The sequence below is a fragment of the Drosophila simulans genome, chromosome 3R (assembly GCF_016746395.2).
Source record: "Drosophila simulans strain w501 chromosome 3R, Prin_Dsim_3.1, whole genome shotgun sequence".
Classification (NCBI taxonomy): domain Eukaryota; kingdom Metazoa; phylum Arthropoda; class Insecta; order Diptera; family Drosophilidae; genus Drosophila; species Drosophila simulans.
In genome coordinates, this window is record NC_052523.2 from 11,627,326 (window position 1) to 11,644,346 (window position 17,021).

Below are 17,021 nucleotides of genomic sequence, written 5' to 3' on the forward strand. Positions count from 1 at the left end.
ATGTCAGGCCAGTCGCGAAATGTCAGTCAGCCAGGAAGGCGCGCGTTGCCAACAATCAGCTATATATACACTCGATCGGCTATATGCGATCCCCTCATTACGCCACAAAATCGAAGGCAAACAGAAGCTCCACTGCCGGGGGAAAAACAATGCCAAAACAAAGATTGGCGACGCTCTGGCGACAAAATACTATTACAATTATCACTTGCGTAAACATTGCAATGTTGTTAACGTGGTTTAAATGTGAGGGTGAACTGAGGGGGCTGGGGATTGGACCCAGATCCATGGCGCCTGCCAGGCGAAAAATGAAAAAAAATTCCGAAGAGCTGGCAGTTGCGCTTAATATGCAAACGTGATGCAAAGCTTCGAGGTAAAGGTTGTTGGGCAGCCGCTGGAGGAGTCGGGGGAGCAAGGGGAAAATCCCCAGAAGGGAGGACTTTTGGGGCATGGAAATGGAGGAGCGGGCAAAGGGGAGTGAACGCCTGACAGCCGCCAAAGTGCAAAAATGCGAACGCGAAACGAGGGCAGGGAATGCAATTTGCAAACACTTTGTCTTTGTCAATGCGGCGGCTGAACTTGTGGGGCATATTAAAATAACTAAGAGTATATTAGACTTCAGTAAATTTAATAACACAGCTATAAGCAGATATTTAAAAAATAAGTTTCAAAGAAAATTAAAAAGTAATGTGAACCATGATTATTTTAAAAGCCTTCACCACTAATATGAAAATATATTCAACTATCAACTTTTCTATTATCTGAAAGCATTGCTAAACGATTTCCATTTACATGGATTTCTTCTACTTATTGAGCCCAGATTAGCATAGGAATTCGCGATTGCCCCGTGGCATACTGAGCAGCTGGGAAATGCAAGTGTCATGGAACGTCAACTCACCTCTTCGTCGATGGGAACTGCCGCGGAATTTGTTTGGCGAGAGGAGCGGCGGACGAGGCGCCATCATGCTGGGCACCTCATCCGGAGATCCCAGTCCCATTGCTCCAGAGTTCTGCTGTTGATGCTGCTGTTGGGCCCAGTTTCCCAGGGAATGGCGACGAGTTCCGCCACTTGGCAGGGTGTGATGTCGATGCGATTTGCTACTAAAGATTGGTCGCAAAGAAGGGGGTGGGGGGAGAAAAGAAAGGGCGCACGATTAGCATGGGCGGAAAAGGGGGCGGTTCGAAACTGTCAACAGCTGCAATCGCATCCTGTCATCACCTCACCCTCCCCATTAAATGCTCGATTCTGCGGATTGCTCACCTTGTTGGCGATGTCAGCGGATTGAAGACCTCGTCGTGATCCCCAGCTACGGATGCACCTCCTCCTCCGGGACACTGGGAGCTGTGGGTCTCGTTGCAGGAATTCAGGCGTTCCCGGAACTCCGAGTGCGAATTCGCAGATCGCTGGCGGTACATGTTCATCGTCTGCAGTTCAATCGCGTGCTGAAAAACGCAAAACGGAAGAGGGCGGCACATTAGAAGGGCCCACTCGAATCCACAGGAAGTGGCAGATCCAGCAGATAAATCAGAATCAGTATTCCGAAATCGGATCGCAATATGCTCCATTAAATCGCTACTCACTTGCGGATAGCCGGCGAGGGAATTGAAGCTGCCCCGCGGACTTCCTAATGCCATGGTGGCCGTGGTGTCCAGATTAGCGGATGTGATCAGTCGCATCTGTTCCGGATTGGTCATCACCAGCGGCCGGGGACTGCTGCCCTTCGAGTTGCGCCGCTTGAAGATCGAGAATCCTCGGCTGGAGGACTGCGAATCCGGGGTGCGCGGCGACTTGGTGTCATTGCAAAAGTAATACGGGTTGTCTGGGGAGTTCAATTAGAATGCATGCGGAAGGGAGTTAGTTTTCTGATTTGAACTTCTCATCAACTCAAAGTTTAAGGATGTGCTTATAAAGTATAATAAATAACATTTATAATACATATATTTAATACCATATATGTAAGTTTTTGATCTGTATAAAAGGATCTGTCGTTTTTGCTCATACTTTCTAACTTAAAATTTGTTGAATTTGTCAACAAATCTTTTTACATAAAAAAACTTATAAAGTCTTTAGGAGACTCTCTTTCAATTTGTGATAATTTCCCTGTGATTCCGCCCTTTACCTGAGAAGAAGGTGTTTGTGTTATCCACAGTGACAAACATCTTGAGATCCTGTATGCAGTGAGCTTTTCCTTAGTTGATATGCGATTCGCAGTCTACCACAATTCAGAGCTCTGATTTGCGATGCATTTGCACTTTCACTGGCTGCGCATGCGCACGCGCCAAAAGTTGCGCACAGGGCGCGAATTCGAGAAACCGTAAACGGAAATCACAACGGGGAGTGCCACAAATGGCAACTTAACAAACTGTCAGTTGATAAACGGGGCAAATAAATTCAAATTCAAATTTAGGCGGCAAAGTTCGTGATGATGGTTCGACTTAATATTTCACTTCAGTTCACTTGAGTTCGCGCAGTGCGTGCGTCTGCATTGACATCCCGAAACGGAATAAATTCTAAAACTTCAACGAGAACAAAACACTCCGCGCCGTCTGCATTTTCCTCTGCCACCGCCGATGCCGATGCCTCTGCTGACGTCTCTGCCGACGCAGAGAATCCCTCCTCGTGTTTTGGTTTTTATTTACCATACGCGCACTTCTTCATCCATTCCCATTCTCAGCGTGCACTGAGAAAAATACAAAATACATACCAAACATGCAAACTTTTCTTATTAATATTTTGCCACTTTTATTCTGAATTTTCTAACCCACACTGGAAGGTATAATTTTCTTAATAAATTCAGATTCACTTGAAATAAGTACTACTACATAAATGAAATAATAAGTACTTGATTCCTTTATGTCTGTTTCTAGCTTCACTAATAAATAAATAACTCTTTTTGAGAGATCCAATCAACATATCTCTCATTTTCTCACAGTGCAGCGACATCGGCAGCAGCATAAAAACATTGCATCTCTCCCTCGCACTCTCACCCCATCTCGCTCTCGCCCGCGCACGCACACACGCATACGGGATCAGTGTTTAAATATGGTTGCCATATTGCCATCACCCACTCCGGTACTCCCCCACCCCTAGAAACCGATCGGCGATCAGGAAAACTCACTTTTCCTCGACTGCAACGACTTTGTTGTTGTACCTGCGCATGTTTTTCTTTTGCGTGCGCTTTTCGCATGATCAAATTATCATCGCCAGCGAGCTCCGAGTCCATGATATCCATGATATCCATGATTCCCTGTCCCCTTACCATTTTCCATCCGTGAGCGTACGTTTTGTCTTGGTCTCGTCGTGCATATTTGATGAGTTCCGATAGCAGAAATAGAAGACTCATCAAGCATATAAGCCACATAGCATATACCATCATCATATATAGCATCGGAGGTGAGCCCCCGTTTTAGTATTCCCCATGTTCCATCAGTGTCAAAGTTTGAGTTTGTGCGCCGAGTGTTGTCTGTGGTTGGATTGGTCTTCAATCCGATGATGTTCACTGTCAGGAAACATTTATGAGACGGTTTTCGGGAGGGACCCTGAGAACTCACCTTCGCCGAGCGGTGGGTGAATTAATCTTACAAAATATCATGGGAAAAAATACAAAATTAATTGTACAAAAAGTTTTAGGTTGTTTGATGATACAGATGCCAGAAATTCATCAAAAATATGATGATTACTTAAAAATATATATTATTATCTCATATTGGAGCCTTTTTTTAATTGTCCTGAATATTCGCAATCTTTGCCTTTCGACTCCGCGGCAAATATGAAAATTGTCATCAATTCTGGGCCGAAAATAGAAGGCCATAATAGATGCTATGGCCAGGCGACATATTCCAGCCACATTGGGGGAAACTCGAGAGCATCAAAGGCGCATCGGAAAAGGCACATTAAAAATTGCAGCCAGGGGAGAGCAACAATTGTGCTAAGGGAACACATTTTCACATTTTTCCCCAGTGCAGCTAGGAAAAAACTGAAACTGAAGGAACAACTGAAGTGGCAAAATGCTAGAGACTCCATGTGGTCTGTCCGTGGAATTCCTAAGTGGACTGGGTCTAGAATCGGGCCTGCCATCGATACTGGGCCAACAACAACCAAATAACCCCTACCACACAGATGCCCGGCATATTGGGACCTGTGGAAAAATCGTAAAACTCCGTACCCGAGCAGAAATTGCACATTTCGTAGTCCATAAAGGCGAGAGTCTGCCAGCGAGGGTTGATCTTTGAGTGGCTCTCTGCGGAGCAAGTGACTCTGCAACGTTACACTGGCAGAAATAACTTCGAGTTTGAGTTTTACTACTGAAAAGTTAAGATATTAACACTACTATTTATTTTTTAGAACAAACATTTCAAATATTTCTCCCAGTGCAAACGTATTTGTTTGGCTGCTGCTGAATGCAAATGATCTTGAACCGCTCGGGTACTTGCACTTGCAGCCGAGTACTTGGGCAAATGCATTTGCTGCACATAAATGTCAAATGCTTGTCTTCGCCAGCACGCTCCACGTGTTCCGCGGACGAGGAGGGGCCGCCAGGGGATCTGGACTCAACTGGCGAGTCGTAAATCTGTAGACGCTCTACTGCAGCCTTGTCTAGTTAGTCACAGAGTGGAGCATCCCAGCCCGGCTTTGTGCTGGGTTTCCATTGCCATGGGGATTGGGCGCCATTCGCTGCACTTTCGCTGATTGTTCATCGGTGTTGACGGGTTAATCACTACTACACACCGCCTAGAGTTCAATTTATCCCCCGTGTTTGTTGTTCTCTGGGGTCAGTTATGGAAAAGTTCAAGAGGGTTTGGATATATATACATCTACCTACAAAGAACTGCAATATATTTACATGCATATGGTCTAACAATGGTTTGGCTTACTAAAGATATTTCTCTACCCTTTTGGTTTTCATTTACAAAATAGCCACTTTATGCACTAATTTAAACCCCTGTAAGTTACCTCTTCGATCAAACAGAACATTGAACAAGTAATTACAGGGCAATAAAACCGATTTGAAAGACAGCCCTGTATGGCCTAAACAACTACACAGCCTTATAATATTGGCAATCGATTGGAAATCCGAGCAGGAAGGCCTTTTGGCCAAACAGGAAGAACAAAGCAGGTGGAAAATTCAGTGAGTGAGGGAAATGCGTAATTGTGAATTTTAGATTTGTCATATTGTGCGGCCCGTAAATTGTCTTGGCATCGATTGGCCAAGACAAGACCTTCCTCACTGGCACTCCCCGTTTAATGCAGATATATAATTACAATCGAGTGAGGAAGGGCCAAAACAGGGTGTCCATTTGTTAGCCACTTGCAGGAACATTGCGTGCATTGCTTTTATTTATTTTGTTGAATTTATTTCGCTGCTATAGAGCCTGCTCTTCTATTTACTCAGACATTTTCATTCGAATTCCGTGTAGTCATACCATCTACGCCCCCTCATGGTACACAAATTTTGAATCATTTATGTGCACTACGAGTTTTCCTTCACGTTCAATTGAATCTTTTTGTTTATTATTTTCCAGTTTTTATGATTTAACCCCAAAGGGGGCAGCCGAAGGCAGGGAAAACCAAAAACGCACCGATTTCACGGGGGGGAAAATATGGAAATGCAGGGAGAGGAAAACGTCTGCCCGGAAGTTTGGCAACATGGCGCGACAGGGAAAACTGGCGGGTGGAGGGGGGTGCATAATTATTATTGTTATTATAATGTTATAAAGAAAATATTCATATTTGTTCTTTGGCAGGTGCTCACGATCGTTTCGTTTGGAATGCTTGATTTTGAAATTATGGAAATCATATTTTCCTTCATATTTTGCCATTAATCTGGAACATTTTTAGAACCATACCATCTGTTAAGATTTGTTTGTACAAACAAAAAGTAACTTTTCACATTAGTTTCATTAAATTTAGGTTCCGCGAGCAAATTGTTTAAACATCTTTCAGTAGTTTAGCAAATGGGTTTTGCGCCAAATGTTTGGCAAAAGCATTTCTGCAAAGTGTGGAAGATTTAATTTTATAGCTTTGCGCATTTTGAAGCAGGTGTTTGCATAACCGGAAATGAAATGTAGTTTCAATTTTTGCTGAAGAAAAAAATCTTTAAAAAAATCGTTCATTAAATTTGTTTGCACAAAGCAAATGTTTAAATAAATTTAAGTTCATTTCATTATCTGAAGTTTCAAATAATTCCATTTCAATCTGATTTGTTTCTAACTCAAAATTTTTTTCGGCATTTTTCCGTTGTTTGATTTATTTTTGTAGGATGATCATAAAATGAGCTCAGCACCAAGTTGCCTGTTTTAAAAACCAATTAAATGCATATCCGAAAGTGTTGTTTTTTTAGTTTCTTTCCCCAACCCAAAACCCGTGTCAGAAAACTACCAAAAAATAACAACAAAAGTCCATAAAATAGTTGTGAAGAGTTCCGCCCACGGATTCAGTTCGAAGGCAGCGGAAGTAAAGTGGCCTGAAAATTGAGAAGCCGCCCTCTCGAGGGACAAACAACTTGCGAAATGAAGGATGCGCCCAAGGATTAGTAATTAAAAATTCAAAAACAAAATTCGATAGCTTCTTTTTTTTAGACCATCACGGGCACGTGCACTCCATGCTAATGGGCACTCGAGAAAAATCCACCACGGAAATGCCAAAGACAAAGGGACATTACCAAAACACAGGCCCTCGAGGGTCGAACAAAGGGATGTGATCAGGAAGTGAAAGCAGGGAGAAAGGTGATCTTGGGCGAGGAACAATCTTTCTCTACCTGCGGAGGGAGTGGGAGTGCTGCCAGAGGTGTCGACGATGCAATCGGAAATCAAATAAACACTTTTATGATCTTGGTTTTATGGGCTGTGTGTGTCTTGTATTTGTCGCCCATTGCGGTTGACATGATCGAAATGCTGGCGAGGGCGGCGGACTTTTAACCCATTATTGCCAAATACCGAGTGCTATTTATAGCACAGGCAGCGCAAAGGTGTTTGGAAATGCATAAAATGCGCTCCTCCTTCATAAATCCCCGAGCAACAACAACGGCGGCCACATCTGTTCAACAGATTTCAATTCGATGCCAAAGTCGGGACCCGTCGTCAGTCCTCGAACATCTCGGGCTTTGGACAACGCAAATGTTTAATTATTTTCTTAATGGAAACTCGCACCGAGCACATGACAACGTGGTCTTCCGTGAAAAACAAAAAACCCAGGCCAAAAAAAACGAAAGCGGAGTCTACACTGAAAAAACTGAATTCAAACTAGATAATGATTAATTAATATAAGATAAATGACAAGTATAGAAACCAAAATTCGAAAGATAGGTGGTTCTACTGAAAGAACTAATACTATAAAATAAAATAAGTAAGGCCTACATCTTATAGATCCCATATTTATCAATATTTTACTTAATCTAATTATAACCTTATTTTAGAACAATTATTTCCAAAAGCGGTCTTGTTATTATGGTATCTAAAGTTCGTTCTCTACATTTTTAATAAGGTACTGATTTTTCTCAGTGCAATATCCCCGTGCCAAGTCTCTGTACCATTTGCATCCCCTGTTCCCCGTGGAGCGCGTGTCGTTTTAGTTTTTTACCTACTTTGCCTTGCAGAAGGAAGCCATTTATTTGGGGCATCTTTCTGCGCAGTTGCTCCAAGGCGTCCAAGTCGGGGTGAACGAATCTCTCAGAGATTACACAACTTGATGGGGTCCATTGTGGCTGCAGTGGGCCCAACCACAGGTTGATGTTAAATGTCAATTGGGATACCCCAGAGGATCAGTGGCGCATTAATTACGCCATCGCATTGCACTCTCCTATTCCCGATCCCCTCGATGCACTTCCTCCCATTCCACCATAGTGCCTCCGATGACGTTTATAATGATGTTGTTGATCTCGTAACGCTTTGCACTTAGGATCGTTTTTTTCCTCATTTTTTTGGGCAGCAGCCCCGAACAAAGTCAAAATTTGATTTATCTAGCAGTGACTGCACTTGTAATAGGAGATCTTCATGGGGAGTACGACACGCACTTGGTAGAGTTTCTTTGGAGCAACTCGAATGGAGTTTACTGTAATCCCATTCACGCTTGCTATGTCAAAATAGTAATTATAGGAATGTTAAAAAAAAACTACGTTTTCTATGGATTTCTTCGCTTAAACCTATTCTTGATGTTACAGAGTGCCTAACTTCCTCAAAGTTGTCGACATAAATTCATGTTATATAGTTGGAAAAAAATGGATATACTACTGCGAACGTAGGCCCACGCATTTTGCACAAAGTCTCGACATGCATCTTTGGATTTCCCTCTAGAAATTTGATCAACATTCCGAACTGTCTGCTCTGGCTTTCTGGAAAACTCTGCCCTAGGCAAACTCACTGCACCCATTCTCATTTTCCATTTTCCAACTCCCACTCGAATGGGCTCCTCTGCACTCAACGCTCCTGTTCTTTCGGCTTGATTATGAGGTGTGTAATTAAAATTTTTACGCTCTTGTCTCTGGCCATGTAATTCAATTATGAAGAATCATTTGTAGCAGATGAATGTCTGGCGACATCTAATGTCTTCTGCGCTATTTTTGGAGTGGATTGTCTGGATGCACTTTCTGGATGTGACTGACTAGGATTCCAGCTCTCACAGGATTCGCGAAAGGAATTGAGCTATAAAACAATCAACGAAGGCCCAGCCAACTGCGGATACCCACAAATTAAGCACATGACATGGGAATTTGCGTAAACAACAATGCATATAGTATAGTATAGTATTGAACGATGTGACGTTGTCGCTGGCAATGAGAGACACCATGGAGCGTCCCATTCTAGTGGTCTGTGGTCCACTTTTCCCGATGTCTGTCTGGCGCACTTAATAGATTTCTTTATCTTCCAGCGCCGCAAGTTGCCAGCCAAGGAATGTTGGCAAAACAAAAGGCAATTCGCCGGACAAGTGAAATTTAATTTGCGTAAATATTTACGCAATATATAATTGGTATTTTAGGTGCGCCTGCTTTACAACAGAACATGGCATGGATCATCAATTGAGTATGGAATGGAGTGACTCAGTATTATTGCAAAATTCGCCAAGTAAGTCATTTGCGTGTGGGGATGTTCAATTATTTGCGTCAAGGATGGTGACGTATGTAAACCAAATGGGAATGAGGTTGTTAGTCTGTGAAAAATGATCAGTTGATGAGTACACAGAATGAAAATAGCTCAAAAGCATATTTTAAACATCTCTAAAGGCCATTCTAATGTGTGATTTTTTAAGTAATTTATTTTTTAATGTTACCTAGCCATCACAGTATATTTTGTTTTTATAGTTGTCTATATATTTAAAATCCTGTCAATGTACCAAGATATTTAAGCTACTGATAGCAGTTCTTTCCAAACCATCAATACAGTGAATGAACTGAGTGTTTTTCAGTTACCCCAAGCCATTCATTCTATGTGGAATGAATAGAATTCGAATGAATGGTCATAAAATATCGCCCCAAAGAGTCTGTAAACAGCCAGCCAACTCCATTCTCAATGAGTGCAATTAAAAAGCGCAAATATGCTGAATGAATGGACGAATTTGAATGCAGATTTAATGAATGATTTACATAGACAGCGGCGACAAAAACTATTTATAAGAATGCCTTATGGATGCGGGCATCGGACCACGACGGCAAACGGGAGGACCCTCTATATAAGTACGTATCTGTATCTCTCGTATTTTGAATCTCGGGTAGTTTGTGTTTTGTACTTTAATTGCGCCATTTCCCATATCAGCTGCCCGATTATTTGTATTTGTTCTAGTCAGCGGACATAAATAAAAATCACAAACAAATGCCACAAGGAGGCAAACCAAAAATCTGACTAATTAGATTCGTTATTTATTTTTTCAACTCCATTATATGACTGCGCTCGCCGCACAAATTGACGGATGACCTGCGCCAGACACCCTCGATCTGGATATCCAGCATGGGATAGTACCCTGGGATTCCCTGGGAATATATCGCACTATTGCCGATTTTAGGTGGGCCTCCACCAAGTCGAGATGTAACCCCAGAACACGATCTTGGCCCCGCCCGGCTCTTTGTTTGGGTTTGGCCGCTCCGCTTGGGGACAACCTTAAGTGGATTGCTCCAGTTCGCTGGCCCCCGTACTAATCGCTCGCGTTTGGAAGATAAATGCGTTGGCGTTCTGGGAAATTGCCAATGGCCGTCTGTGTGTGCTGCATGCACCCCGAAATGCATCTCATTCAGTTCACTTTCACAGTAGTTTCGTGGGCCGATCGCGATCATTAGGAATTCCACGGAGGAGGCGCGGCAACTCCTCCGACTAAACCGAATAGCTCGACTTGATTTGGTGTCAAGTGAGTTCGGGGCGTGAGCGAGTTTGTCATGTTTATGTCGTGTTCTGGACATGCCATGCTATAAGGAGGGTTCCCGGGGATCCATACAAAGAGATATTAGTACCCTCAGTACTTGTTTTTTCTACGGTGGACATCTCTATTGTATACTATGTATGTTTTCATGGTTAATTTCTATGGGTTTTTATATATAATGGATTCTGTGTCATACAGAATATAACTTCTATTGTTTTAAAAAAGATTATTTAATTATTATATATTAATATGAGCTTTTAATCTCCAGCTGATATTTTCCCAGTAAATATTTCAAGAGATTCAGGATTTAAATTCCCAGAACATAAATTTCCCATGACACTTTTTATGGGCTTTCAATTCTTCCAGTACTCACCCACAGACATAACGATTCCTTCCGTTTAATAATTGCTGGAAAAGTCTTCGGTTTATAGAGAGGTGTCTCTGTTTCTTGCTTTTTGCCCCCCAAACCTCTTCGATTTTGGTGGAGCTCTTCACCTGCTGGGCTTTGCACTTGTTATGGCCAGTTAAGGTGCTTCCGGCGGATACGTCAAAGTTTTGGACACATTTGTAGGATGGAGAGCTGCGGACCATAGAAAATAGATATAGGGAAGCACAACAATTAATATTAAACAAATTTTTTTATTAATTAAATATGCGCATGGCAAAGCACGAATAAATATGGGTGCGTAGCGAGGAATTAAAACTAAAGTACGCCGTGGAAAAGCCAAAGAGCTGCCTAACGGTTTGATGGGGGGAAACTCAATGGCATACACCCAACGGAAGCGCAGACTTTTCCGATTTTCTCCCCCCCAAAATCACACCCGGAAATGCACCACCACCCCAAAACGATTTGAATAATTATTTTTAGAGATGCACTCGCAGAGTTTTGGCCTTTGTTTTGCCCATTTGAGGGCGGGCGGTTTACAACTTCCTTTTTAGCCCAGTTTAAAGTGTGACACGCCGCGCTGACCACAAACCGCAATTAGTCCATTAAATTATTAAGTACAAGGGCCATAAAATATCCACAGAAGAACGCACACACATGCCCAAAGGCAATTTGTACTTGGCTCCCAAGTTGGGAGTCGAGTTCGTTTCGTGGCTCGTTTCGAAATGCCGCAGATACTTTTATTGGCATACTTCTGATTTATAAGTCAATTCACATTCGCGCTGCATATTGATTTCAATTCTGATTTGGTGCGAGCAACTCTACCCCAACCCCAGAAAGTCCCCATCCCCATCCCCATTTAATGAACTTCGCAATCGTTGGCATCAATACATCAACGCCCCGCCATTTCAAACGCCTCGAGTTGGGGCCTCTTCCACACATTCGATTCGAATTTGTGTCGAAACCTTGATAAGAAAAGTTTTTACTAAAGAATGTTGTGGGGTTTCTCTTGATTTTTCGGCAGGAAAATCGTATTCGCTTGCCAGATGCAGTTCGCAGTCTATAAATTATTAATATAGTGTGCAAGCATTTGGAAGTTTTTAATTTAGTTTTTATAAATTATAACACATTGCAAATCTTACAGCATAATATATTCCATAATATGATATACTTTTTTTCAAAATTAAGACCACAAATCAAGAAAACTTTAGGCAAGAAGTGTGCCAGAACAAAATTGTTTACAACAATGTAACCCAATTGGAATTGGAATTCCTAGAAATGTTTCATCGAACCGAGAAATACTTCCCAAAGTTTTCGCTTCTCTTCACGAATTGTTTATTCAGAAATATCTAAATATAGTGAAAAGAACGGAATATAATTTGTGCAAAGAATGACATTGAAAATTGAAGGGAGTATATAATATGCTTTTTACAAGCCATTAAAGTTGGAATTATTAGGTAAATAAGTCATTAAAAGAGCTCGTAAAAGGCCAAGTTGTTCTCTCTATTTTGGCGAGTACCGAGGAAAGCAATTAAAGCATATATTGTCGGGATCGGAATCGAAATCGTGGAGGATGGGATTGGGATTGGAATTGGGATTGGGTCTCCGACTGGGGCAGCTGTTGTGTTGCCTTCGTTTAAGACGATTATTTCATTTAAGATGGTGACATTCATTTGCATATCAATGTGAGTGTGCTTCCCCCCTTGCGAGTCCCCTCCCCTCGCCGTGTGCAACATGTGTGTGTTTGTGTGTGTTTTCGGCTTGATTGCTACGATTTTCATTACGTTTTACCGGATATTCCAATTTAGGTAAATGCGACGTAGCCAGCGCAGCAGCCACATCCAGCAACTACGGCAGTCACATCGCCATCAGTCCGAGCATGAAGCGGGATTAATGTGCCCGTGGCGACATCCATCAGCAGGCGTTCCAAAAAAACCAGCAAAAAAAAAAAAATGAAAATAAAAATAAAAACAAAAAGAAGCCCAAGATCAAGTGGAGCACGGCCAGCCACGGAGACGACTGTCCCGGGGGATTGAGCTGCCAGGAATACCCATTAAATTCAGCCCCTTTTATCCAACGCCATTGGCACCTGTCTGCGGATTCACGTGAAATTTCTATTGTTTCTAGCTCGAGTGGCTAATTAATTTCACTTGATTTGAAATAAACGAATTCAAGATACTTTTAATAGGAAATTTAAGCTGAAAATACTAGCATTTAGTCGATTCAAAGAACGTTCCTTGTACTCTCTATAAATATACATATATAATATTGTGATATTGTTTGATTAATATAATTGTAATACCTTTAGTTTTGGATGAATGCTTCCACAGTAACCGAAACTCTTTACTTCACTTTTTGATAGCTTATCAGCTTGATTTTTGTTCAATCCATCACGTATGATTCGCATCGAAAACTGCATTTACACACGGAGAAAAAACGCGGCGATTCAGAAGATTGACGGCTGACGAGCAACAATTTACAAGATCGTTTTGCGACGAGTCGGTCAAGAGTTTTGCAATCGAGCGCCACACGATACGGAATACAATCGAATAAATCAATTGAAGTGTTCGCAGCGCGCTTTTCGCTTTTTGAATTTGTCAAACGGCCAATAAAACGAGCGACACAAAAAAATTGAGTTATTCAAAATTGAAATCGTTGGCCGCTGAGCGGCGAACCGATGCCAATAAAATTTATAATAAATATGCCCAGCCAAAAGAAATACGTCAGCCTCAAAGAGAAGACAATTTATTTGCGCAACAACAATAAGATCGTTTGTAAACAATTAAAATAATTTGCTGGACAGCGTAGGGCAAGGAATTTAAATGAACAAAGAGAGGGTGAAAGCTCTTGAAGAGCAGTGAAAATAGCAAAGAGCGCATTAAGAGAGACAAGAAATAGGTAAGAGATGAGAGATGCCAATAGTTTATATTTAAAAGAGAGTAAATTCTTCAAGTGAATTCTTCTTAATGCATATGTGTATGCTTAAATTTAATAAAACTGGAGCAAATTGAAAGACAGACAGAGCAGCTGTGAAAAAATGTAGCACAGCAAACAGCTGACAGGGAAAGAGCGAGAAAATAGACGAAAGAGAGAGAGAGAGGGAATGTTGGAAAAACACGCATACGCAACGTTGTACCGCGAAAACATTTCCATTCCTCCCACACAAACATTGCATTTCTGACCAGAAAACATGTTTGAATTCAAACAACTCATTTCGCTCAAATTAAAATTAATCAGCGCTGTATACCTAAAAGCAATACCTATAAAATCTAGAATAGCAAGTTGTCATTTAATGAGCTGACTTAAATAAATTGAAAATTACTCATTTAAAGCTATATTTTAAATAATAAATGTGATTGCTAAATCTAAATATATAGTTTTTATAATAAAGCTTGCTGATTATTATTAGTAAAAGACTTCAGTGCTCACTTTCCCTTCCTTAAAAATTCTAAAACGTGCTGTATTTCTGCAAAATTCCCAGGAATTTTGTGTGCCGTCTCTGACATTTTGATGGATTCCCCCTGACATTTCCCATGTTCGCAATGTTAAATGCGCTTTTGGTGCCCCTCATCAGTTTTTAGCATTTGTGTCGTCGGTGTTTTTTCATTTTATTCGGTTTTCCGCTTATCGCGATCAGTCGAGCGTTCGAATTTGTGCCAAAAAATATGCGATATGTGGGTGCACCGCAGCAAAGCACACTAACCACCAACTGAAACCAGGAGCACCACCGAAACCACCGAAACCACTGAAACCACCGACTCAGTGGCGCTGGCACGCACGTTTTACGAGCTACGCTTTTTGGCCACTTACAGCACATAAATACAAATTTGTTGACAAGCGCATAAAGACCTCGATGGGATCGTTAAATGAATGCATTTTCCTAAGTCCAACTGCGACATGATGAATATGGCCAACAATTAAAATTTAGTTCAATTGTTTTCATTTGTCAGCAGTCTGTCGTCGGCACATCGCTTGCAACCTGTTGCATTAGCATTCGAAAAACCATTTTCGATTTTATCTACGCATAAACCCATTCGAAACATCTGGGCTGGGCTTTTCATGTGCGCTTTTCAGGTGGTGTTGAATAGTCGAATTAATGGCATTCGCGCTGGCGAGGAATTCAAACAGATGGCATTTATAAGCGAGCAGTGCAAATGAACGGGCCACTGATAAGCGGCCAAGGAATTTGGCACAGAGAAAGTCTGCTGCTCGGTTGGGAGAAATGCTTAAATTAATGGCAGAATTGACAGGGGAAAATGGATTGGCTTAGTGACAATATTAGAACAGCTCTTGTCAGGCGAATCTTCTGATATTTGCATGGCATTTAAAATAATTTATAAAGCAACACTTCATATCGTTGATATCAGGGAAAATGCGAATTTAATACAGTTATTTATATTTTTTTTGGTAATAACTAACACATTGTACAAAAATATATATAAAAAAAGCACACTTTCAAGTACCAGACAACGTCTTTAATTTCGAGTCACATAAATCGTAAAATCTCAATTGATTTTGCATAAATTCCTGACGAAAATAGCCCAAATTTATTCACGTTCTGTACAGTATTCACACCGATTTGACGGATTGCCTTATAACGGATTGCTCTCCACAACGAGGCAACTTTAATCCCGAACGTGTCGTGTGCCAAGCGATATAATAACTTATGCGATCGGTACCGAAACACAAAATGACCAAGAAATAAAACCAGTGAAATGCAATCAAAAAATCTATGCATCAACAATTACTGGTCAGCACAAAAACAACAACGTTTGCTTCGGTACGAGTGTGTGTGTGTGTGTGGTGCATGTGTGTGGGGCAGTGTGTGGAATATTAATTAAAGTTGCGAGCTTTGATTTCTTCCCAATGACTGGGATTCCGACGGACAAGTGTTTTGCGTTGTAAAAACAAGCGAAACACCAGCAGCCTCGAGAAGAATAAGCAGGCACTGAGAGAAAATGCGTGTATTGTTGCTCAATAGATTGGTTTTTTTATGAATTTTATCTTAGCTTACAAATATGTTGTTCCAAACATTATTTCCTTACTTTTCCATACCAAAATAGTTTCCTAAGGTTCTTTTTTTAATAACAATAAGAAAGTGAAACATAATACTTGCTGTGATTCAATATTAAGCCAATAATAATTCCCCAATATATATGAAAACTGGTATACTAAGTCGAGATATCTTGATGGTATCCCCTTTTTTTCCTCGCTGCATTTCACACAAGCGCTGAAATTCAAATTCGAATTAAACGCATTCCGGAGAAGAGCAGGCATGCAAAACGCGTAGCCCGCAGATCAGCAGGGAGATTAAAAAAAGGTGGAGGGGGAGTGTGGGGGATCTCGCAGATTGCATAAATGACGACCATTTGCAACTGCATTTAGCATGTTGCATTATGAAGCCCTCTTTGCATTTAAGACACGCATCTTGCATATTTCGCCTTGATGTTGATCGACAGTTTGACATTTTATGTCGTCGCCGCCTGTCGAAAGGACGGCGGTTACTTTTCACTTGTTTTCAGTTTTCAGTGGATTTTTGCAATGCCATAAATGGGCTTTTTTTTTACAAAAAACTAGGGAAAACAAATCCCATTAGAACTCACCCAATCCGACCGCTAGGTGGCGCGCTAATCTTGTTGATCCAATCTCGATTGTTTTCCCTTTTCCAGAGCAACAGAAACACAAATAGCAATGGAAACACAAACACACAATGGTAAACAAATGCGGAATTCCAGTCACGAGCACTTTTCTCGACTTTTTTTTTCGTTCAGTTTTTCCGCTGCACTCGCACAGTATAAATACACACACGTATATAGGCTGGTATATTCGGGGAGACTATGGCCAACCGATCCGATCCGATCCACGCCAAAGCCAAAACGAAAATTAAATAGCCGCTGCTCGCTGGCTGCCTGCGTTTCTGTTTCTGCTCTGCCCAGCGGAGCAATAAAAATAAAAGCAGAGCAATCGGAAACAAAAACAACAAGAGCAACTGGGCTGGGGGAGGGGTGGAAAAGTTTGGCGCGCTTTGGCGCTCGTTTGCATATGTGTGAGGTAGTGTACTCTTTAAATGGCGGGGGTAAGAGAGAAAGCCCAAAAAGAGAGAGTGCTTTCTCTTTTGAAGACAGAATGGAAATAGTGGAAGTATCAAATTGTATCGAAATCTAACGGATGTGTGGTGAGTATAAGCTGAGTTATGGGTATCTGATAGTCGAGGACATCGACAAAATCGTTTCCTCCTGATTTAATAAATTAACTTTAATATCATCTCTATTTTACCATAGCTAAGTACTTTTG

The 17,021-nt window shown here is 41.4% G+C and overlaps 1 protein-coding gene across 4 annotated transcripts in view; it reads right to left on the reverse strand.

Annotated features, from left to right (window-relative positions):
- Positions 1-16,676, reverse strand: part of LOC6728079 — a 30,556-nt gene extending 13,880 nt beyond the window's left edge. Inside the window, exons 1-5 of one of the 4 annotated variants that reach the window (XM_016175310.3) lie at positions 16,331-16,676; positions 10,716-10,922; positions 1,579-1,817; positions 1,259-1,440; positions 896-1,098 (exon numbers count right to left, since the gene is read on the reverse strand). In XM_016175310.3, coding sequence (XP_016034701.1) covers positions 896-1,098; positions 1,259-1,440; positions 1,579-1,817; positions 10,716-10,725 — 634 coding nt within the window. In that variant the 5' untranslated portion in view covers positions 10,726-10,922; positions 16,331-16,676. Of the gene's footprint in view, positions 1-895; positions 1,099-1,258; positions 1,441-1,578; positions 1,818-2,117; positions 2,539-10,715; positions 10,923-13,029; positions 13,239-16,330 lie in introns of those variants that run through there. The other 3 variants (XM_016175312.3, XM_016175311.3, XM_016175309.3) reach the window with 3 other exon arrangements.
- Positions 16,677-17,021: the final 345 nt, after the last annotated feature.